Source organism: Channa argus, chromosome 8 (genome assembly GCF_033026475.1).
Source record: "Channa argus isolate prfri chromosome 8, Channa argus male v1.0, whole genome shotgun sequence".
Lineage (NCBI taxonomy): Eukaryota > Metazoa > Chordata > Actinopteri > Anabantiformes > Channidae > Channa > Channa argus.
In genome coordinates this window covers 3,403,357-3,427,761 of record NC_090204.1, presented here as the reverse complement: position 1 = coordinate 3,427,761, position 24,405 = coordinate 3,403,357, and the positions used below count along the sequence as shown (strand labels likewise).

Below are 24,405 nucleotides of genomic sequence, written 5' to 3'. Positions count from 1 at the left end.
TTGCCATATATCAAACCTTAAAAATGGCAAGTTCCGTAAGTTACTGTGTGAGTTTGTCATTAATGCCATTTTTTTTTTTTAAATGGAAATCCCCATTATTCCACAATTCTTTAATCCATTTATTTTACATATTGGTTTTACAATGAGAAAGGTACCTTAATGAAAGAATTATGGTCAGTAACACACTATATATGACCATAAACATAGCAGCATAATAGACACATTATTCCCTTATTTCCATGTTGGTTAAATTCCTTCACAAAACATCCACAGCTCTGATCATCAATCACCTAAACATTAAAAATTAAAGTCCCCATATTTGTCAATAATACTAATGCTCTTGTTATCCTTAATGGGCTAATGTTGCTTGTGGCTATATTTGCATTTGAGATTCGTTATAGCTTAGGTCTGGAAGCAGCTACTGGAAGGAAGTTTTCTGATGTGTTGGCATGAAAGTGAAACATAAGGAGATCTACACTGAATCACTGACCTCAAGGACCAGGCCTAGTGGAGCGACCTTTAGTCTATGAAGCATTCAGTCACCAGATGCTGTGTGGGCTATGTCATCCAACAACATGTTTGTAGGCACGACAGTAATCATATACACTAGCCTGTATGTGTGCAATGCCAGAGGAATCCAACTGATCCCTGCCACACAGTCTGACCTGCATTAATAGTGTAATGACTTCTGATGCACACCACACAAGAATGTGTGCTGCATCTTTACAAGGTTTAAGTCAGTCAATGGATATCGGCCAATAGATTTAATATTCCAAACTGACATGAGCGAGGAGGGGGAGAGGATTTATCTGCCTCCTGTGGTTTTCTCTTCAGTATGTGACTCTGGCTCTGCACAGACTCCTATGAGAGATGTATTTTTAACTTAATATTTACACAATCCACATTATCATTTGTATTTCTAATTTTTGTATCTGGAATGGGACCTGCTTTGCACTATTAATTCTACCTGATGTGTAAACATATATTGAAAAAATATATTTAAAAGCAAACTGCCTTATTTATTAATATGTTTTTTAGTTTTGTCTCTACTACTCTACTCTAACTCCCTCAAAGTCTACACAAGACACTATTGACATTTGAAAATCTCACTAAATTCGCAGCGTGGTTTCAAAACATCAAAAACAAATTGTCAAACACATCTTTACCCAATGTCCTTAACAGTTTTACCAGAAGGACATAGCTCTAATCTTTGTGTATTGAAAATAGTGCCTTCATGTGGGGTTGTACTTAGTGTGTTTACAAGAGGGGTCAACTTGAATGACTCACTGCTGTGGTATTCATTACTTGGAGAGAGGATTTTTTTTTTTAAATCTAGGACATCACCACTCATGACTTAAGTTCCCTTTCCATTTGTGAAAGACATTCAGTTATTAGTCTGACACTAAAATACAATAACTACAGCATAATTACCCACTTCTGAAAGTAAAACATGGTACTATTTATTTTATTGTCAGTTCTCTAAAATGTCAAGCTTATGTACCCTGTTGAGTTTTAGCGCTAAAGAGCACAATCTGTATTAGTGGATACCTTAATGTATGTGCCCGGTGAAAATGAATATAAACAACACACTCTCTCTCAATGATTCGTAAGGACAGAGAGAATTTTAATGCATATGTCAAGTGTCATGGATATTCAAAATATAAAGTCTGTAACAAAGTAAAACTGCACTTCACCTTTAAAATCACTTGCACTGCAAGAAATTCTACCTTAGTGCCTTTATTTAAAGGCAGTTGGAGTTATGTGTCCCATTTGTGTCGTACAAAAATAAAAAACATGAATAGCAAAAGCCAAAAACAACTGGTCTAATATGCCTATAGGCCTTACAAAGTTAATGGTTCACTTGAGGTGAAAATTTATGAGAATGAATCATGATGAACAAAGCACAAAGCAACTGTTATTTATGCTGGTATCTATAATCTTGCTTTCTTGAACAGTATGAGAGAAACAAAGAAACTGTTGAAAGGGCAGAGTTGCTCACAGGTGTAATTGAAGTATTCATACTTAGATGTGAGTGGGTGTTCTTTTTTCAAAATCATGACTCATTTTGTTTGTAATTGTGCTGCAAAGACAATTTCACCACCAAAGAAACCACATGGAATATATTCTAATTATACTTCCAAGCTCATTATGCATGTGCACCTTTCACCCAAACACACACACACATATACACACACACACGTCTAATTTTAGTGGTGTCCTTTTTCTGAAAGCTTCACTGTACATTAATTGCTTTATAGAAACAACACAACAGAAATCATGATTTTGTCCTTTAAACACTGACATTTGAATAGCGAACAAATATTTTGAGATGCACGGTGAAAATAAGACTTTGTTTTCTAATGTTGTTTAGAAAAAACAGAAACTAGCTTTAAGGAATTCTAAAGAATCATTTATGTATTTTTTTACACAGCCAGTGCGAAAGTATGTGGTTGAGCTATCTATGCAATATTTTGAAATACTGTAGACCCTGGGATCAGAAAAGGATAGTTAATAAACTCCTATGATTTGGTACATGTATTTGGTTTATACTATTTGTTTCAGGTACAATAACACAAAGAGAGAAGAGCACAGACATGCAGCATACTTTAGATACATTTGGTAACTCTGCACCAGGGGAGGAATCCTCTGTGGTAATCCATAGCAGAGCTGGGAGCCCTGGACTCAACCAGCTCACTTTGTGAAGAACTAAACCTAGATGTTGATTTTGCAACAGCTAGGGCCTGAGAATTAGACATGACGAGGAGTCCCCCATGGGTCTATCCTAGGTTCCCTTTTATTCCTTATTTACATCTGAGGTATATCTTCTAAAGACTTATAGTAACACTATACAATGACTTCTATTCCATTAACATGGAATTTATTGTTTATTAAAAACTGCATAGACTTTAACTGGTCTCTAACTTTGTAATTACCCCACTTAGTCCAAGTACCGTCATTGATACTGTAACAGTCTTTGGTTTAGCCTGAATGCCTAAACTAATACTCTCTAAAAAATTGCCTGTAGCTAACTGCTAACATAGATTAATTCAACTTCAATGAATTTCTTCATATTTGATAAAGGGGTTTGAACTTTGAATAACAATTTCGGTCGAATATGGTTTGATGCATATAAAAGACCACTTTAGACCCACCAAAATGTAAATGGTCTTGTGTAGGTCGAAACGCAAACTGGCCAGGACCAGTAGACAGAGAAATGACAGATATTTTAACATGTTTGACAGAAGAAACTATCATTGACCTTCGAGGGGCCTTTAACTGGCTGCAGGGATAGAGCAGTTCAAAATAATCCTCCCCTGTCAAATGTCACTCAAGCTCAGAAATAACACAAGTCATCATGCAGCTTAGCTTTCCTCCAATTTCGGAAAAGGCGAAGAGACTCGTGGAAATTGGTATGTTAACCGGCAGCCATGAAATCTGTTAATTTTTTGCAGTACAATAGAGATCAAACACTGGTGGATTTGGGTAATTAAGAGTCCTTGAAGCTGGCTGATGTGCGAAGCTGTACACCTTTACTTTACGTGTGAGTAAGGACACTTCAGGGGATTGGGTGCTGGGTGGCAGAGGGTAAAGGAGCAGAGCAGGCAAGTTAATCAGAAGTCTAGATCATAGAATTTCATTCAGCAGTTCAACTTGGACTTCTAATGACACTGACCTTCTATGAATACACTCAATTATGTGAACCGATCTCTTTAATAAAGTCCTCAATCAAAGTCAGAGACCCCCTAATGGGAAAGTGTCGGGCATTACATAGAATTACGATTAACTCTAAGTGACTGGAGATAATTTTTGATAATTATGACAAATGTGTAAATAGTTCCTTTAATTGACTATGTTTTGGTTTATTTGCACAACAGATTAAAAGAGGCACAGCCCACTTCTTTTAAGCAGATTTAACACCATTTGTAAAAGGTTATGAACATGTCACAACATTTGGGTCAAGAAGAGTGATTATCATAAAGGCGCAGTTGTCAGATTTTGCTTTCATTCTAATCTGGCTTTAATAATATCTCTGGTCTGTTTTGGCACTAAGAAGAAAAACATTAGAGCAAAGGTTTGGATACAAAGATTTCAGGGTTAGGTCAAACATCATGTGACACAGAGTCATTTACAACTATTCTTCACATAAGTGTGTGCATATGAAACATTATGTTTCTTAATATGTTTCATAGCATTGATTTAAAGTGCGGGGGATGGAGACAATAAGATTATGATCCTGTAATGCAAATTTTATATATATAGTCTGCATGGGGTATCTGTAAATTTAGTAATTTGCTTTTATCTGAAATCAAAGAGATGCTTACAAATCTATTAAACACCACCTTTTGTTTTTTTTAATAATCCATCATACTGGGACCAAAGCAAGCTTTTCAAGCAAAATGTAAACTTTTGTTTTGAACAAATATAATTAGATGTATTTTTAAGATATGTGCTGCAATGTTGAAGCTAATTTGTATTTAGTAAAGTGCAGTCCTTGATGAACTATTCCCAGAGGCTGGGAGGCCCAGTTTGTATTGTGAACTAGCATAAAATCCTTGAATTAAAGAAAACTCAAGAGCTTTGCACTTTCCAGAGATTGTTGACGGCTGGATATATTGAGCTTAGAATAGATGTCTCTGTGGCATTGACTACTCTGTTCTAAAAAATGACAGTATTTTAAATTTCTTTTCCATCATGTACATTTCTATAAAAAGGGTCTAGTGCTGGATCCAGTGTCTTACATTTGAACGTTTTAGGCTACGCAATGTAGTAATTAATGTGCTCAGCATATACAGTATTTATTTGTGGTATTAAATGATACCTACGATGCTGTCAAAAGACTATAAAATCCAAAAAATAGTTTGATAGTTGATATAAACAATAATTTTCCTGGCCATAAATTTCTATAGAAATGGATAGAAAATGACTGATAAACATATTATTGTGATATGACAGTTGTGTCACTTTATATTATTTGTCATATGAGTATTTTTGTCACAAATTGTAATGTCCTATGTTGTTGTGTGTATGTAATGTCTGTACGTTTGTTTAAATTCATTTTTTTCAAGATTCATGTTGAATCTTTTTGGGTATGATGGATGCAACAAGCTTTGCATACCTGGAGTGGGGGATTTTCTCCCATTCTTCTTTGCAAATCTAAGCTAAGTCAAGTTGGATGGGGACCATTGATGGAGAGCCATTTTCAGGTCTCTCTAGAGATGTTTTTAAAATTCTGTTTTCACTTTGTCATTATTAGGGAACTAAGGTTAGATTAATGCCAAAAAAAAAACCCAATTGGAACAATTGTAGTATAACGATGCAAAAATAAGAAAACTGAAAAAGAAAATGAAGGGTGTACAAAAATAATTTCTGAACAAAACTAACTGAACCAAATCCATTCTAATTGACTGGTCATTAACTCCACTTTCTGCTATGTCAGGTGCAGTTGACAATAATGACAATGGTGGGGTTTTCCCAGTGTAAGCTTTGAAACAGTGGATCCTTGATTTCAGACAGGGACCGGACGAAACTAGGTCTCTTGTGTATAGTAGACCTTCAATACTGACAAGTGAAACAAGAAGTGAAATAAAAACTTTTGTTAGCTGATTTTATCAGTATCAGTATCAACATTACAAAGACTAGATGGTTTAATGTTGTGGTTAATCAGTGTATGGCACTGTCTTTCAAGAGTAAAATATTTTTAATATTTTATCATGCAGCACCCATTGTATTGTCATTTGATTCTCTACAAATAAATGCATAGTGTACACACAAATGCATAAGAGCAAATACCTCACCGACGCACAGACATTCTTGTACATGCATAGAGATTTCTACTTTATTAAATGCTACAGAATGTCTGAAAAGAGGGAGAAGGAAGAGTTTGCATGTTCTGCCTATGCTCCTGTTATCCAGGTACATCAGGGTTCCTTCCACAGTCCAAAGACAGGCAGTTAGGTTAACTGGTGACCCTAAATTGCCCGTGGGTGTGAACTGTAGTTGTGTTTCACACGCAGTAACACACGGCAAGGTCACTGAAGCCAGAAGCGTCCTCACATGTGAAAATCCGCTTGCTTTGGGTGTGCGATGAACACACACAGGAGGTACAACATGATAGTAAACTTGCTGGCTGTGGGAAACTGTGTGCTGTGAAAAGCTCTATGCTTCCTGTGCGTGCTGATCGCTCATGGAAATCAAGCGGACTTTTACTTGTGAGGACGCTCCTCAAAGCCGATATCTTGATTTCCCACTGTGAGTCATATCTCTGAAAGGCCACTCCGGACAATGTCCGAGGCTGAATTCTCCCAACATTGTCCGGAATCATACGTGAAACAGGTTTTAAAGGGTAAAGTCTATATATAATATTGGGAGCATCTCCCTCGAACATTCGGGTTCACACATAAACCCCCTCTAGACAAAGTCAGGAGAATGTCAGAATGTCAGTGCATGTCTGACAGGGGCTTGTTGAGAACAAGCATGCAGCATGCATTGGTGGTCGAGGCTGAAACCTGTGGAAATGTTTGTCCTAGGACTGTTGCTTTATTTATTTATTTTTTTCAATGCATGAAAGTTCCCATTTAGAATTAGATGTGATGACTTTATCCATATTTATAACTTTAATTTCTGTAGATCTAAGCCAAGGTGACCTCAGCAGTCCTGCTCCTGAGAGTCAGTGAGCAGTGTTTACTTTCATTATTTCAGCAAACCATGTGTTAATTTACCGTGGGTGTGAACTGTACATTTGTCCATCGTGTCCATACAGTAGCATTTTAAAATATTATAATTAATCTTGGAAGATAAAACCTAGTGTCAAAGACGAAATATAATGTGTTGCTGACATTTGCCTGAAGGGAAAGTTGACATAATGTATTTTACTAGCTATTAGGAAAGGCTGCAGACTCACAATAAATCAATATAGGAATTCATAAACACACGGCCTGTGTCACTTTAGAGCTGATACTTGTGGTGCGAATGCAAACACAAAGAAAACACCCTGAAGGGGAGTAGGTCTGGAGAAATCACCCAAGGTAGTAGTTCCTGATTTAAAAGAGCCTTGTATGTCTGCCCTCTGATAACCAGGCAACCTGTCAAGGGCGTACCCCTCTTCACTAAGTGCTGGGATCAGCTCCAGCCCCCCTGCAACCCCTAACATGACATTAGATACTGAATGGATGGATGACTAAAAAGAGCCTCTGAGACATTAATTCTGCAGAGGAATGACTGGAGCTTGACAGAAGCAGGTGATATTTTTTCAAGCCATTTCACACTGTGACCCTCCTAGGGTCAATACGTAGATGAGGGTTAGCGCTTACATTCAAGATTAGAATTTTAAAAGCAAATTACTGGCACAAAAATGAAGCTCAATATCTATAAGCAAAATATAGTGATTTTAATCAAGCAAGTGTAATAATAGGTGCCAGTAGCCCTATTGGCATTTTGATCTCAGACGGCCACGTGTTGAAGTGTCCCTGGACAGCACACTGAAACCCCAAACTGTCCAACCTCAGCTGTTGAGGTGGCATAAGCCAGCAAACCTCTAAGAGCCGCTCAAAAAGCCTGGTAAAAGTGGTAGGCATTGTGTCCAGCACGAAAACCTGTGCCAATTAAAAATTCAGACCACGTGATCTGCTGTGGAGACCCAGACGTTAAGGGATAAGCTAACGGAGGGAGGAAAAAAGTTTCTAATCATTGATCGTATGAAGAAAGCACTAAGGTTAAAACTAAATCTTTTACCACTCAGTCTATGTTCCAACCCACAACTATGGTCACAGACTTTAGGAAGTCTCTACATTTTTTCAGGAAAAAAAAAAAGGAAATTCCCATGCTGTCTGGGCTCACCCTTTGAGGTATGCAGATGAGTTCAACTACATTCTATAAAGTTTTAAAGTAAAAGTGCTATCCATTTGACTGAAGCCATTTGAGGTGGTTCAAGCTTCCAATCAGAACGTGTTTCATACTCCTCCCTGTGTAAGTATTCCAGGGATATCTGAGAGCAAGACAACCCCAGGGAAATCCTAGAACATACTGGAGGGATTAAATATCCCAGTTGGCCTATGAATGCATTAGGATACCTAAGAAGGAGCAAGGATATGTAGCTGAGGAAATGAATGTATGGGCTACTCTTCTTAGCCTACTACCGCAATCTCAGTCAATGTGAAAGAACGTGCCAGAAACTGACAGGGTAAATGGAGAAACTAAATGATTGTTTTCTAAGCTGGAAGTAGTTGTAAATGTATAAGAAGTCTGCAATAAGCACTATGTGAATGCTTTGCATTTTGCCTTTGCTTTGTATAAAATATAATTCCAGTAAGTAAGAGAACTATTTGTTTTACAAAAGTATAAATGTTTTTACCTTTGGTGGAGGTGCTGGTCCAGAAGTATAGGGAGCCAAGCTTGGTGGCACATCGGTGATGTAGGTTTTCTTGGAACCAGGAGGCTGGTATGGTTGGATGGGTGCATGGTCAGGTCTCCTGGAGCTTAGGCTACCTGCTTGGGGTGCTCCTGGATGGTGCTGTTGTTGATATGCTCCCTGAGCCATTGGCGAGAAACCAGGCTGTGGTGGGCCATAGGCAAAGTCGGGACCTTTGGGCTGGGCAGGCATGTACTGCACCTGAGTAGGGTTCCGAATGGGCTGTTGCCCAAAATGAAGCCCAGCTGGGGCTTGATGTTGGGGCCCTGGCTGGGCTGACCTCACCTGAACATTGAAGGTGGGCTGGCTTGGGGTTGAGGCTGTAGCGTAGGAGGCTGGAACTGGCTGAGGCGCTATGTGGCTTTGAGTCTTAGCCACTGGGCTGACAGGGGATGGGGAGGACACTACACCAGAGGGCTGAGCTTTGGGTGTAGACTTTTTGGTGGCAGTCAGAGGTGGCTGATTTGGAATGACCATTCGCTTGTAACCAGTAACTGGAGCATTGGGGGTGGCAGTTGAAGATCCAGAGTTCTGTAAAACAAAACAGAAAAAAAAGTTCTCATTATGGGCTGTAACTATATGTACTTGAAATGGACAACATAAACTATATGACATGCCAAGGATGGTATGCAATGTTTGCATCAGCATGTTATATTAATATTGGTCAATATTTGATGATTAGCAACAAAAGCACAACATACAGCTGAGGCTTAAGGAAACATCACTTTGCAATTGAATGATTCCTTTTGGTAATAATTCATATATGGGGGAAATAAAACATTTCGTCCGATGATGGCACTAGATGAAAAGTGAGGGGATCCCCAAATTAGGAGCAAACTCTCCGGCAAGGAAATGTGATACGTGTAGCGTATGTAAAGGGTAATCCATCCATCGCTTGAGACATTGCATTTAAAATAAAAAATAAAACCTAATGTTTTATTTGTAAAAGGAAAAGTCAGAGGATTACCACTATCAATATAAATCCTGATCAGGGAACCATGATTATCTGTACCAAATGTTGAGGCAACACATGCAGGAGGTGCTGACTTAAGAGAAAACTTTCACCTGCTGGTAGTGGTAGAGGAGCAAAACGGGGGAAAGTCAAAGCCACGATTCACCCTCTGGCTGACTCTTGATGTAAAACATATAATGGCATTTCAATCTACATTGATCAGGGAATTTCAGTCAAGGCCAGAGTTAAGGACCATCGGACAGACCAACAGACCAAAAGACTAGCATTGTGATCATTACTAATGTTGAATAAAACAGGATTGAAACGTGCTTGTAACAGTAAGAAGATGAACTAACAAACTTTGATAAAATAAACCTTGCTGAACGGTGAAATTAACTGTTGTGTAGTGTGGTTTACACCTAAATGATTATCCACTCAACCTCCTCGGAGTCAATTACAAGCTTACCTCGACAGCAGAGGCTCTACACTGTCCACAACCACACATAATCTATGGCTAATAAAGCAGAGGGGAAGGGATAAATTGTTTGGCAGAGGGCGCCATGACAGCCGATTGGCAATGGCACATGACACTTGTGCTGACTCCAGCTGCTGGGGATGGGAAAGATGGTAAATCACTGAGATTTGTGATGCCGGTGTTCCTGGGAAGAAACGACTATAAAGCAGCAACACAAGCCGCTGCTGAGTTTCTCACCATCTGAACAGTGGCAGTTTGATCGAATGTCCAATGGCTACGTACGTACATGCCTTGAATAAGACACAGAATAACGTTTCACTCAGATGTCAGAGGCTTCCGCCCTGAGTGCCTTTCATATAAGTAATAATTGTTTTTCACTACCACTACATATCGGTGTCAGACGTTCAGCCAGTCTAAAAAGGGTCTATCATTAACCTTGGACGGCCTTATTAGGTTATTGCCTGAAGCCAAAAATCGGAGTCAATTACTAAATTTGAGGCACTAAGGGAACAAAAATGAACACTTGTAGACTTCAGAACCTTTGCAACTCAGTTTGATGAGATGACTTCTAAATTGGGGCAGAGCAGCAATTCTGATCGATTTCTCTTAAAAGTTGATCAAAGGCTGCTGCGTAGAAATGTCACAAATAGCTATGTTTTACAGCTCTGCTGCGCCCCCTTCTAATTCCTTGCCTAAATTGAATTAAAGGCAATTCTATCAGCAATACAGTATGTAGTACTGTGATCCTAATAATGTACTGACATAAAAGAAATTTCAAGTTTGGTAAAAGAGGTGCATGCATGAACTTTGTCTAAATTCCATCTAATCGAAGTCAGAGGGGAGCCCCTAAGGAACCATTAAAAGCTCCAGAAAATATTTTCTGCTCTAAGTCTGATTTCTGTCTAAGTGATTAGTACTGATATTTTTTAAAAAGTGTGTCTGTCTGCATATGTATGGAAAAATCTCCACTATGCCCTTTAGGAAGTGAAATTACTTAATTTAAATGTTTCATGGCTTTTAAATACTTGAGATTATTAATTTATCTTTAAGGCCTTAGAACCTACAGTAATATTTAGTTAGCAGAGCCCTGGAAATGCAAATTGGTCCCCTCAAAATAATTACACTGTCATGGTACATTTTCCACAAATTACATTAAGAGAATGGATTCACTCCTTTCTGAGGGCAATGAAACTAATCAAATGCATACAATCTGAACCAAAACTCCAGCGCAGTGGAAAAGATTTTTATATTAACTAAACCGCCTTTTAGTTGCTGTACGTCTCTGACCAGTTAATATTAATAAGGGTGGTCTGAGATAATACAATGAACACTAAGCAAAGAGATTAATAGGTAGGGGTTAAACAATATGTACTGATGATGTCTTGTTCTTGCTTAGGAACAAAACATTTATTTAGTTTAGCTAATGTTCCCTGTTCTCGGCTTCCAGTGGCCACACTAAAGAATATACAAGAACATTGTGCATTTTTAGAAATCTGGGTACAGCTGGGCAATATGGTAAATGTATAGTGCAAAATTAGACCTCAATTTTAAGCAGTGTTTTGTACCAAAAAAAAAAAATTCTTTACACATAATATTAGTGAATGGAGTATTTTTAAACAGTTTACACTTGAGGCTGACTTTTTTCTGACAACCCATTTTTGTAAAATGGTAATATGATTATGTCACCATGATACAATTTCGCTGAATTAATGCCAGTTACTAATTTTAAGAAATTATGAACATATTCAAATTAACACATTGCATTTAGTAGTACATTTAGTCATTAATGATAAACTTGTCTGTTTACATACATACCTAAAATGTGATTACTTAGCCAATGATTCCATTTAAGATTATTTGTATAGCTGCCCTTATGAAGCATAGTTTGACATTTAGAAGTGTGACCCAGGACACAGCGTCTGTCTTGTTGTCTCTAACACCGCCTCCATAAACAAACACAACACATACAGTTTTTAAAAAGTTTTTCATAACCCCTTCAGAAAAGTTAACCCTCACTCTACACTGTAATTCAGACTGACTTTGCAAACAACTTAAGTGTGAAATTTCACAGAGACTCTCAAGAAAGCCTTTTGACACATTAAAAAAGATTAGGAGAGACTATACAAGCCTTGGGGGGCTGAGTAAAACTGTTAACTTTGCATTTCAAACCACGGGTGTGGAGGATTTTTTTTAAAGCAAGCTTGGGGAAAACCCCTAAAGAGGGAGAAGTTCTGCATCTTTTCAGACTCACTAAGACCTTGGATATTTTTCTCTCAACTTTTTCCTGCTCCTTATTTATACAAAGCTGCTGTTCTTGAATACTGGCTCAATTGTCCATTTGCATCTGTCAATTTCAGCACTTCCACTATGACCATGGAAGAATCCCCAGTCAACAGACACTAATCATCCTTCCACTTTTAGTCATCTCAACAATAGTCACATTTAACGATCCACAGCGTCTGTGCGGTCATGCAATTGAGGGTATCAATTCTCTTCCTAAAATACTTTAAGATGAGGCACATTAAACATGATTAAACATTGTCTCTGTGGATCATGGTAAGACCTCTAGCTGTTTTGAACTATCTTTCCATTAGCAGATAAAATGTGTTATATGTAACTAATGTTCGAATACTTTAACTCTGCATAGCTTATATCTGCATATCTAATTTTTGACTTGTGTGCCTTGGAGTTATAGCTGCATGAAAACCCTGGCCTTCAAAAAAACTGGATGTTTCATCAAGATTTTCATTCAAATTTCAATAAATGTATAATGGGCACCGTATATCACATTTGCCTAAAATTATAATTTGGTGACTGGTCCTGTTCTGCCTTTTCAGAGACTTATAATAATTGAGCAACAATGGCTAGTAGGGATAATTCTAATAAAAGGTGATACAACATAATTGCTTCAGCCAAGTGCATTCCCACTAAATTAGTGCAATAAAAAATGATTGAAGATGGTGAAATTATTATTATTTTTACATATGTTCAATACAATCAAATGGGAAAAAGCGCAACTGAAACAGACATCTGTAAGGACTTATAAGAAAAAATTCCCCTAATAACAACATGAAACAAACATTTACATTAAAAGTTACGTGGGTTTTCTACCATTTCCCTTTTAGTTACCCCACCCTAGAGGTTGAGCACCTGAACCAAACCCGAAAGGACTCGTCAGAACATGATGGTTTGAATGTTTCGAATAGAACTTTAAAAACCATATTTGGATACTGCAATGTGTTCAACAGTCTGGCCCCTTTGAGATATAATGACATCAAACAAAAGGGCTAAATAGACAACTGGAGCACAAAGGGGTCTGCTTCATATAATGGTCAGGGGAAACTGACCTTTGGCTCAGTTGGGTTTAGACAGAAAACAGCAGAACATTTCATGGCTCAAGCAAGTGTCTCTAAATAATAGCAAAATTACAGCAACATGCTTTAGCTTCTAATGTATAAACTAGGGCTGTGAATCACTTAAAAATAATTAATTCACTGCACAATTTTCTGTGATTGTTTGCAGTTAATGTAACGGCCTAAATTAACCACCCCTGGCACTATGAAAGCTAAAACTAAAATTCATGAAATGTAGACCTAATTGGGGGTGGTTTGGGTTCCCCTGGCTTAGGTCTCTCTTTTTTGATAATTTATGAGGCTTGGGTCAGGTCCAAACTTTTGAAACTGTGAAGATACTTTTTAGGGAGCTATAAGTCAATATTTTGGACCCTTTAGACATTATAGGGCCTACTCCACCTTTACAATGAGCCATTTACTTATGTGTCACACTTTATATTTAGAAAAGAACATTTTAATTTGATAAATATTGTTACGACCATCAAAACTAAATGGATATATGTGCAGAAGTACCACTATTATCTGAATTTTGAAACGGTTAAAATAAGTGCAGATCTTTTTCAACTGTCTTTTTATAAGGCTAAGTAACATAAGTCTCTAAAATTAAAGCAATTACAGACACAAAGAGAAATGTAAAATGTAAAAAACCCAGAAACAACTAGGTATGGTTCAAATATCGAGTGCAGACTCTGGTTTGACCACCATACAAACCCAAAGACGATGTACTTAATTATTAAGCCCCTGTTTTAAAATCTACAGTTATGTAATACCCCCAAAACTGGCCTTAAGTATGTAATATTTCTTGTATGATGTAACAACATCATACAAAGTAGGGCACATTACTCACTGATGCAACTAAAAAAAATTTTCTGGGCTACTGTATGTTAATAAAACCCCAAGAGTCACCAATAGTGGCACTTCTGCAGGCTATCTTTACAAAAGAGGGAAATATATGTTTAGTAGGTCTCCCACAACAGAAACTAATTGTTTCATTCACCTCCTGCAGAACTACAGCACAGTCTCACACCACACACCCCTGACTCATTCCTGTCATGAGATCTTCATGCACTTGTAACCTCTCCTGCTTCAGGAGTTAAAATACTGCACAGCCGAAAATGGCCATTGCTTAGTGTGTCAAAGTCGTCACTTCCAGAAACACAAACTGTAACTGTGCAGAAGAAGCTTTGTCCATGCAAATGCATTTGTGCACTGTAAATTTGTATGTGTTTGAAAGAGGAATAATACGCAATGACAGGAGTTGATGGTAAGCCTTTTAGCATTGTTGCTAGGACTCCATGATGTAAAGAGGCAGGTTACACAGACTGTCACAGCTTCCTGGCTCAAACTACATTTGTCTTTGGTTCACCCTGTTAATAAAAGACAAAGGAGTGATACTATGCAGTTTATCTGACTAACGAACATTGACGGAACGCACTGAGTGCCTGAAGGGATGCTCTTCTCTCCACAGTTGGCTGCCCCTGTCAAAACTCAGAACCTGCTGCCAGATTGACCTTAAGGTCAATGGGTGCCACCGGCACTGTGACAACATCTCTGCTGCATGCAGTAACAAAGCAATCAAAGACAAATGCAGTATATGAAACAAACAGAGATGGAAAAGTTAAAAGACCACCGAGCCTTAAAATGACAGAGCTGGAGTGTTAACTTGGGGCAGTTTGGTCAGCCTTTGGAGATAAGTTACAGAAACACACAATCGCACACTTGTAGTGTCAGAGCTCCAAAGAAAAAACATATCCAGTGTGAAAAGCAGCTGCCTAAGGCCTTGACCTTTTTACGTGGAATAAAGCAGAATGTCTTACATACCAGTGCCATGCCTGTGACAACAGCAGAAGTTGGAAACAATAGAAGCCAGCATTCTTCAACATGACATTTTATACCCATCTGCCACAACAATAATACTGGTGACTTTAATGTTGTGGTGGACATGGGTTTGCATGGAAAAACATTTAATGTTGGCCATCATTGACAGGTGTCAGAACCCACAGTACACTGCAGCTTGCCCAGCCAACAACCAGTTAAAATGCCTATAATGATTCTTTATGGCATGTGTGTACATATCCATAAACGCAATCCCAAGACCATATAGTAATTGGTTACCTTTAATTTTGAAAAACTTTCCTTTCAAATAACAAGCCTGTATATATGTTAAAAATGATTTAATGAACATATCATCACTTAGAAAAGCCTTATGGGGTTTTAATAATACCAGCTTGACAGAGGAGACCAGATGAGTGACAGGAGCTAGTGTTAACCATGGGTAAGGTAGCTTTGTTTTTATCTCTTTGATCATGAAAATGTGGTTTAAAAACACAACATTAGTTATGTATTGTAACTTTAGCTCTAATGAGTTTAGATCTAGTAGTTTTGATACAGGAGAAGCTACATAATTGTTTTAAACAGCAGAGTTTACAAAAAAAAAAAAAAAGGTGGACACGGGTATATACAGTATATAGCTAGCTGTTTCGTATTTTCCATACACAATTGGTTATCAAATTTAGAATTTAACCCTCAGCAAGGAAGCAAATAATAATATGTCCTTGTTATTCTTCTTGTAAAATGCTAAAATATGGCTGATGACTCATTTTGAGGTCAGGACCTACACATGTATTTATGTAACCGAATGTGACTTAAATCAACTAGTTAACGCCGACTCTAATATAATACTACAAAAGCACACTAACAATTAGCCCATGGATCATGGGAGGTAGCAGAGCAATAATAAAAGAGGAGGTGTGTGTTTGGAAATCAGCTGGTGGAAATTTTGTGTACTGTTCTAAAGAATGAGGCTAAAGTCTAATTTATTCATTCCTCTCGCACCTCCAGCTCCATATTGAGCTGTACTTGCCACCCAGGCCTGAAAGATGAAATTACTTCTGCAAGATTTCTTACTTGCACAGTACAGAAGCTAAATATGTTATAACTTCTATTTCACTGTGTACTTTGTATTAAACATATGAATTCTGTTTGGCACTCCAGGTCTTTCTTCTTACTGTATGTTTCTGCCATCTCCTTGCTTTTGATCATTTACTCCATTCCCACTGAGGTTTGGTTTTGACCTTCATAATTAATCCACATAAAAATTCAAATATGCTGTATTCAGTTTTGCCGCCTTCCCCTGAGTGCCTCCAGAGATTGAGTCTCCTAAGGGGAGCAGAAGAAAGGTTACCAACCCTATCATAATCTCAGGGAGTCGAGACACAACCAGGGTGGTCTAGAAAATGCAATCGTTCAGCAGACACCATGATCAGTGGGAGACTTGGGAGGGAGCAGCGAGGGCCTATCATTCTGCCATGTTGTGACAGCGAATGCCATTCGCAATGCTCTGCCTGTTGAGAGATGGGAGTGTCACGGTATGGCTTGACTGGCACAGTGTGAAGTGAGGCCTCCTCCGGGCAATCTCGTGGAAGGATCCATCTCAGCAGCATTTCAAGCACTCAGCTTCAGCTAAACTGTCAGAAGACTTCAATAATGCCCATCTGTTTTGTATGGACATGACAACTTATTCCACAGATATCAGTCTATTTGACACGGAGGAAAAATACAAACAAATGTGTGCTTCACTGAGGCTTGTCTGCTGACGTAGTCGTGAAGTGACAGATGATGCCATTCTCTTTGGCACTCCATACAGTATCAATGAAAAAGAGCCAGAATGTACCTGCAACTGTAAATGCTAATTGTTATTCTGCTTTGGGATATTTGAAGAAAAAAAGACAAGTGTATTTGCAGTGTTTCCCCTGTAACAGTATAGGCTTGGCAGGCCGCCACGGTCACTAGACAGGAACACATGAAGACAGGAATAAGAGTGATCTGAAAATACCACTTGGATCTTGGATGGATTTTATATATGCAAAGAGGTTCATGGAAACGAGGCATTAACTTACCCAGACTTCTCCAGCAAAGATTCTAAATGGACTAACAAGGTTTCTTAAGTTATGTAAACATTATTCCCCAATTACCAAAGAAAGCAGATTTCTATGAGTAACCCGTACATTTAAACGGAGGGCAGATTATAGTAAATTGATAATATATTTTCTCATGGAACCACAACGTTAGGGTATTTGTCTCGTCTTTCACTGTCAATACATCAGATGTTGCAATGTCAGTACCTCCTGCCACCCATCAAACGCTAAAAATGAAGATGTAGTGGGTCTTTCAAAAAGAAAACGATAAAAATTATAAATCCAATTCAACTCATTGCTGCTTTAAAAAAAGGTGAATGTTTTACCATGGCCTTTCCTGTCTCCAGACAAAAAATATCACTGAAAACCTGTGGATAGATTACACCTGAAAGCACACAAACACTGTTTATAGAATACACAAAGAGGTTGGAGGAGGTTCCAATGGCAACGAGAGGACATATAAATGATTAAGAACATTTCATAAAGGGGGAAGCAAAGTTTTGCACCAATATACTTTTCATTATTTACATTTTGTTTTGTTTTTTTTACAGTGGAGCATTTTTGTTACTTTTGATGATGAATGAGCATTTGCACAAGCTTAATGTGCATTAAATCACTAAGTAATTATGTTGATGAAACAAAAGAACATTGACTTCTGGTCTTATATGGCCTAATATAGAAACGTGTGCATGACTCGGTTTAGAAATGTACACGTGAACTCCTGTCATGGTGTCATAACCTCTTTCCTTAAAGGCACCATTGTGCCCAGTTCATGCCATCTTTCTAAACAGCACCAACAATGGTACACTTCAGCTTCCAACATGGAAATAAACAAAGAGATGGCTTCAGTGCAACTCACTGATTGACTGTTAATTGAGGTGGAATCATGACTATAAGTGAGTCACACATCTTCAGAAGTTCCGGCACTGCCAGAAGGCAGTCTAGTGACAGTTAAGTAGCTCTCCCACTTTGAATCCATCTGGAAAGACGCCACCTCAGTTAAAGCAACACACACACACGCACAACTGGGGAAGTTTACCGCGGTGATAAGTGTAGGTCTTTTAGGGAAGTGACGCCTTCAATATTTTATTTATTGTGCTGCGCATTAACATTGTGCAGCGTGTGGACAAAACAGGCAGGAAGAGCATTTTAATTTCAACTTAAATCTTATCACAACCGATAGAATAAGATCAAGAGATGTGCAGCTCTGATGGAAAAAGGTCATTAAGAGTTTAATATGTTGAAAAATGTGACTAGTTAACTGGAAATATTTACCTAATCATTTAGCCAAGTCGTAAATTGTAAAAGTACATCATCTTTCTACATTTTCCCCCAGAAATTAATTATTTTTATTTAGAAATTGTTAATAAGGTACTGTCCGCCCGTTACATTTAACTATATGTAAAACAGCAGCTTACATGTAAAAGAGCATCTTGCTATATTTAGTTAACGTCACACTGCTCTTCTTCTTGCATCTGTATTTTTGTTGTATTTATGTGCATGTTTGGAAGATAAGATTGCTAATTTTCAGCCACCTGCTACAACCCATTAGCCAAAACCCTCATTTTCTGTTAGTGAAGTGAATACAAATAGTTAAAAAAAAAAAAGTATTATTCAGAAAAACCAAATGGGGAAAAATGAATAAATAAACAAACAGAACAATCAAATATTTAAAATAATAAAAGGGTATATGTAGATTTATGTATTCTGACACATATTAATATGTCTGGGTCTAATATACCCACTGTTACTATCTGGTGATAGTGCTTATGGACATACATAGATATCATCTTCATAAATATTCTCCACCAAAGCAGCAGCGCTACTCTGGTGCTTGATGATCGCACTATTTTGACACTCATCTGGGTCTTCTTGTTAACTCCCCTACAACAGATCTGATGCGCTTAGACAGGCCTACGCTGCATATTAGTGGAGCTGGTTGAGCTCAGATAGAAAGGCTGTACACTTGAAGAATTTAGCATTCACATGCTCTCTATTCGATTTCCTTCAATCACAAAATTAGACTCAAAATTTAGGACCATAGAAAATCCTAGAACAGGACCATAAACAATATAACAGGTAACAGATTAGCGGTTGTCTAGCAATCAGTAAAGCCAGCTGCTGATGAGTTCTACATTTTAACCAATAATTTTCTTTCACATTTAATCTTTTGCACATGTAGGTGCTTGATTTTATTTAGTTTCCTTAAATACATCAAGTCTGTGTGTTTGGACCCTTTACTTTAATAACTATATGCCTAAACCAGTCTTATGCTATAAAAACTCAACATTGAATCCAAGCCCAACTCAGAAACAACAAACATGAAATAAAATCTACATTAAAGATCCATTACTTTTGAGGGCTTACTGGAAATTAAAATGGCACAATGTTTTATAATATTTTGAAGACAAAGCATGTGTGATTGCGTATCTTTAATTTGCCACTGCAGCACAGTGCCATTACATTGTCTTAGGCAAAATTTTAAGCAGGTACCTGCACACAAATGGCCATTTGAAAAAAATCAAGAGCAAAATGTGGAAAAAAAGACTCAAGGTCCAAAGCTAAAACCAGTCTTCAAAAGACAGATGTACAGAGAACAAGAGCACACACACATACACAAGCACTCCTTCCAGCAACCGAGCCCAAAAAAGCAATTAAACCATGTCTTTAACCCAAATTAATTCTCACTGATATATGTCTTAGCTGAACAGTTATTATTGCAACATACAGTTCTGGTATCTGGTCCATCTTTTTATTTTTACACAGTTAGTTGTTTGCTTTACAGGCAGCTGGCTTTCTTTTGTGTTCATGTTACTTGCCAATCAGCATGTGTGCATGCATAACACACTATGTGGCATCACATGCTAGAAATGTAAGTTATAATGGACATGAAATGTGTGTAAAAACAATGTCATCATTGTTATAGCTGCACTGAAGCTTAGTATCTTTTATGTATGAGAATTGAAAAATATGAAAGTCAAATAACATATGGTATTAGTATCTGGATATTGTTTAATAATATTCAATTCTGGCATCACAAGAAATAGTCAAAAACCATATCAGGTTTATCTTAATTTCTGCTGTCACAGAATAAAGCAAGCTAACTGTAACACAAACTTAGTTAAGTGTGTCAAATAAAGTGATGGAGAGAACAAATGGGAATTATATAATGATCACATTTCATTACCCAATGTTATGCCACAGAGAATACCAACTAAAGCAAACAAAATTGTTGTGATGTCTGTGAAGCATCAGTGCCAGTTCAGTGTTTGCAGGAATGCTACTTAGATTTTTATGAATGAGCAGCAACGTCCATTTCAATTTCATCTGGGAGGCGATCACACATAAGATCCCCTTGCCCACTGATTCCAAATTTAACCTTTTGAGGAAGAGTCCTCTCCCAGAACCTTAAAAGGGGAGAGGGCAGGGTGGCTTATTGATTTTGAAGAGCTAGCACTATAGTTACTTGGAAGCAGAAAGCTGTAAATCAAGAACGCTCAATACTTTTACTATACAAGTGGAAGATTGCAGTGCAGCAGTTGTGCCAATGCTGGAGTATGAAATCGGGCCCATTACACACAGACCTGTGTTACGTTAGAGTATAATGCACTGAAAGAACCTGCGCATAGACTGACAGGAGCAGCTGGGTAGGGGAAAAGGTCAACCTGAGTTAATCAGCTAGGATCAGCATCAGCTGAGGAGTGAGTAACGGGATGTGTGTGTGTGTGTGTGTGTGTGTGTGTGTGTGTGTGTGTGTGTGTGTGTGTGTGTGCACAGGCTCATAATTGTGAAAAATAAAGAAACAATCAAGTAGAAAGCAGAATCTTTTCCATGTGCGGAAAGACAGCAAAACAACAAAATGTCTGATACATAGCATGTCATAATGTAGACATATGAACCCTGCTGTGACAAGTGGAATGGTCCATAGCCCCAAAAGCTTGGAGCAGGTTATGATAAAAATAAACTTTGACCCCGATAGGTAAAACCCCAGTGAAAGTCATACATAAGTTAGTATGACTGTTCAACGACAAGCTGGCACTCACAGAGCTGTACAGGTCCAAGTGAGATAGGCAAAAGCTTTCAGTATACAGTATACTGTACATGTTCTTCCTCAATCCTCTTATTGTATATTTTATTTAGAAACAAAATGCATTTCAGCTGCTGCTTCCTCCAGATCCTAAAAAAGTGACGAATGCATAGCATCACTAGCTGTTCACCTTGTTGAAATGACTCCTAAGATTTTGGTAGTGAACTGAAATTAACACAAATTCACATTTCACATTTTGTCTTTAAAACTTTGCCAAATTCAGATGGAAACTTGTCAACAGTCAAAAATTATATCAGGGACATTTTTTTTTTCCAACACAACAAGAGATATGTAAAGATTCTCTACACCAAGAGGAAGCTAAATGAAAACCAGTGATGGTCTAAACATGGGTGGGCTGTGGGTCAACTCTGTGTTACAATGTCTGTATTGAGCCAGAGATTGTTTTTCTTTTTCATTGGTCACAGAGACACTTCAGTATGTTTTATGAGCACATAATGTCATGTTAATAAAGTAACATCAGTCCAGCGTAACAGTAACTTATCACAACACCGAGCATGCTAGAAATCTTCTAGACATATTTTAGATACCATTTCAGAACCACAATATTCACTTCCTGTCACCGTGTATTGTGTATATGTTTCCCTTTTGTGGTGTGATCATTTTTACTGGGGAGTGCACCCATTTCTCTCTCTCTAACCTAAAAGCCAGGGTGTGAGCTTTTCTTCATCTGCTCACTTCCCCCAAACAGACTGTTTTTCTTGCACTTTTTCTTCCAATTTCTGAAAAGTGTAACCTTTTATACAGTATATGCATACATAGTCATAAGAGACAGCACAGGGCATAACCTGTTGCGAAATCAATAGTCTTTTCAATAATTTAACATGTTCAGTTTTTTTTACAAAACAAATGAACATGCACGTCTACACGTTGGCTGAGCCACCCAAAAGGCCTTCTATAGTACCTTTAAGATTGTTTTACTTCACTTAAGTGCACTGGTGTAGCCACATCTCCATCATTTCTATAGCCTTGAGAGAGAACACTCTTTCAGGTATTACATTATTGCTCGAATATCTCACTAGAGATCTGATCTGCATGGTGTTAAAAGCCCCTCTGAGCCTTCCCACTGCAAACACAATTGGTTAGGGTTTTTTTATCCGCCTGTCCTACATTTATTGTGTGTCAAACAATTTAGTGAACTGCCCAAGGCTTTGATTTTTTGAAGTTGCTCTTAATATCATTTAATATCAACTAATGATATAGGTCAAGATTCGTTTTGTCATTACTGCAAAACATTTCTCATAGATGCAACATATGGGTCCTACAGAAACTTGATTTGTTACAGCGTATAGTTTGCAATGACAGCCACTCTCGTTTGAAACCTACAACATGCAAAATGAAACAGTTTCACCAAGTACTAAGTATAGAGTACAAAAATGTGAGAAACATTATAGTATATTACATTATTAAACTATTACAGATGTGTCTAATGGGACACAAATATGCAGGTGTTAAAGTGGATCAAAAAGTCAGTTTTAATCTTTGACATTATTTTATAGCCTTTTTTTGGTGTATGTACGGTATGTAAATTTATTTACATTTTACATTTACATTTATTTTATTTATTTACATTTGAGAGTATTTATGAAATACACACTTAAAGAACAGACAAAATACAGATATGTTAACGTTTAGTCCCTAAGTCAACCACAAAACCATGTATCCTACATTTCCCACAATGCCACTTTATACCATGCTTCATTTGATGCACCCTGCCAAGTCTCGGGCCTAATGACTCCATTATGACATCATCAGGGGTATTATCTTAAACTTCTCTAAAGCTACAAAACACATTTCACACTTTTCACTATATTTCACAGTAAACACTATTCAACGGTCGGGAACTACGTGTGAACAATTGATAGAGCCTCCTTTTAATCTGAAAAGTAACTATTAATTGTGGGCAACATTTGAATGTACAGCATTAAAGATTACAATACTTCTTTTTTGTTCTTGCTAAGTAACATAAAAATGTAAATATTGTGGAGATGAGTTTCTTCCCATGGTTAGTGTCAGTGTATCTTTCTGTTAAGGAGTGTAAGGTTGTGTTAGTTACATACTTGTGTGCTGCGTGGCTTGTAGGGCGAGCTGCTCTCCAGGTCTGCCAGGATACTGGTGAGGGAGTCGATCTCAGCATCCAAACTGGAGCGCCTCTCCTCAATTGTCTTCTCTGGTCCTTTCATCTGAAAGCAAACATCACATACACCACAGTGTGTAAACATAACCAAAAAAGTGTGTAGCAAAATTTAGTTAAGTCTCTTTCACTAGTTCCACTCAAAAGTTGAGGAGTAATCCTGTCTCCTTTTGGTCAGACATCATACAGTACACTCTGCATTGCAATTCTAAGTTCATGTTCCAGCTTGACCTCGAACAATCCTTTAGAAAGCCACACATCAATAGCACAGACGTCGCTCGGAAAGAAAGGTGGTAAAAAATAAGCAGGGATGTATTGTCTGAAAGGTAACTTCTAAAATGCGGTGTACTATTCACCTCCTGCTTTTCACTGCTCTTGGATTTACAGTATCCCATTTTTCATGCATTATTCATCACAACTCATCTAGCAGTATTTCAAACAAAAAGGTCAATTATTTAAAATGAAAGTCAGCTATTTGTTATTCAATATTTTAAGCATGCACTCTGTAACAGATTATAAGAATTGCTCTGATTTTTATTTAACTAGTCTATTATCAGAGGAAGCCTGAAAGCGTCAGTAACAGGATTACTCTGAGACCTCACTGATTTATTCATCTTCATTTTTTACGTAAGAGAAAGTAAACTTCAACACATGAAGAGACACAAAATCTTTAAGCTAAAGAAATATAAAACTGTTGCATTACAATGGGGAAAGTAGTTAAAATGATCTGACCATTAGTGACACTTGGGTTTCTACAAAATTCCAAGGAATTTCTCTGTAGAGTGACAGATATATTTTTAGTCTTCTGAACTATGCTGCAACTGCAAGAAGACTTCTTGCAATTGCCTGCGGGGGCTTTTTGAGTTGGCTGGATCAGTGACTGCTTCCTATTCTAATGTTATGTGTTTGGATTACCTGTCACTATCTATTACAGGCAGGGCTTGCATGCATTTGGAGCCGAGCTGCTGCTTAAGAACATCTAAGGCAATCATGAGTGGGGGTAAACAAAGCAAAACACTAATGGCCCAATCTCAAATCAACAAAAGAAAAATCAGGCAAACT

At 37.7% G+C, this 24,405-nt stretch overlaps 1 protein-coding gene across 7 annotated transcripts in view; it reads right to left on the bottom strand.

Annotated features, from left to right (window-relative positions):
• The window catches only part of lpp (LIM domain containing preferred translocation partner in lipoma), a 129,542-nt gene that overhangs the window by 44,994 nt on the left and 60,143 nt on the right, over positions 1–24,405 (bottom strand). For all 7 annotated transcript variants that reach the window (XM_067512704.1, XM_067512705.1, XM_067512701.1 and 4 more), the window contains 2 exons: positions 23,270–23,392; positions 8,351–8,938 (listed from right to left, as the gene is read on the bottom strand). In XM_067512704.1, coding sequence (XP_067368805.1) covers positions 8,351–8,938; positions 23,270–23,392 — 711 coding nt within the window. The remainder of the gene's footprint in view (positions 1–8,350; positions 8,939–23,269; positions 23,393–24,405) is intronic.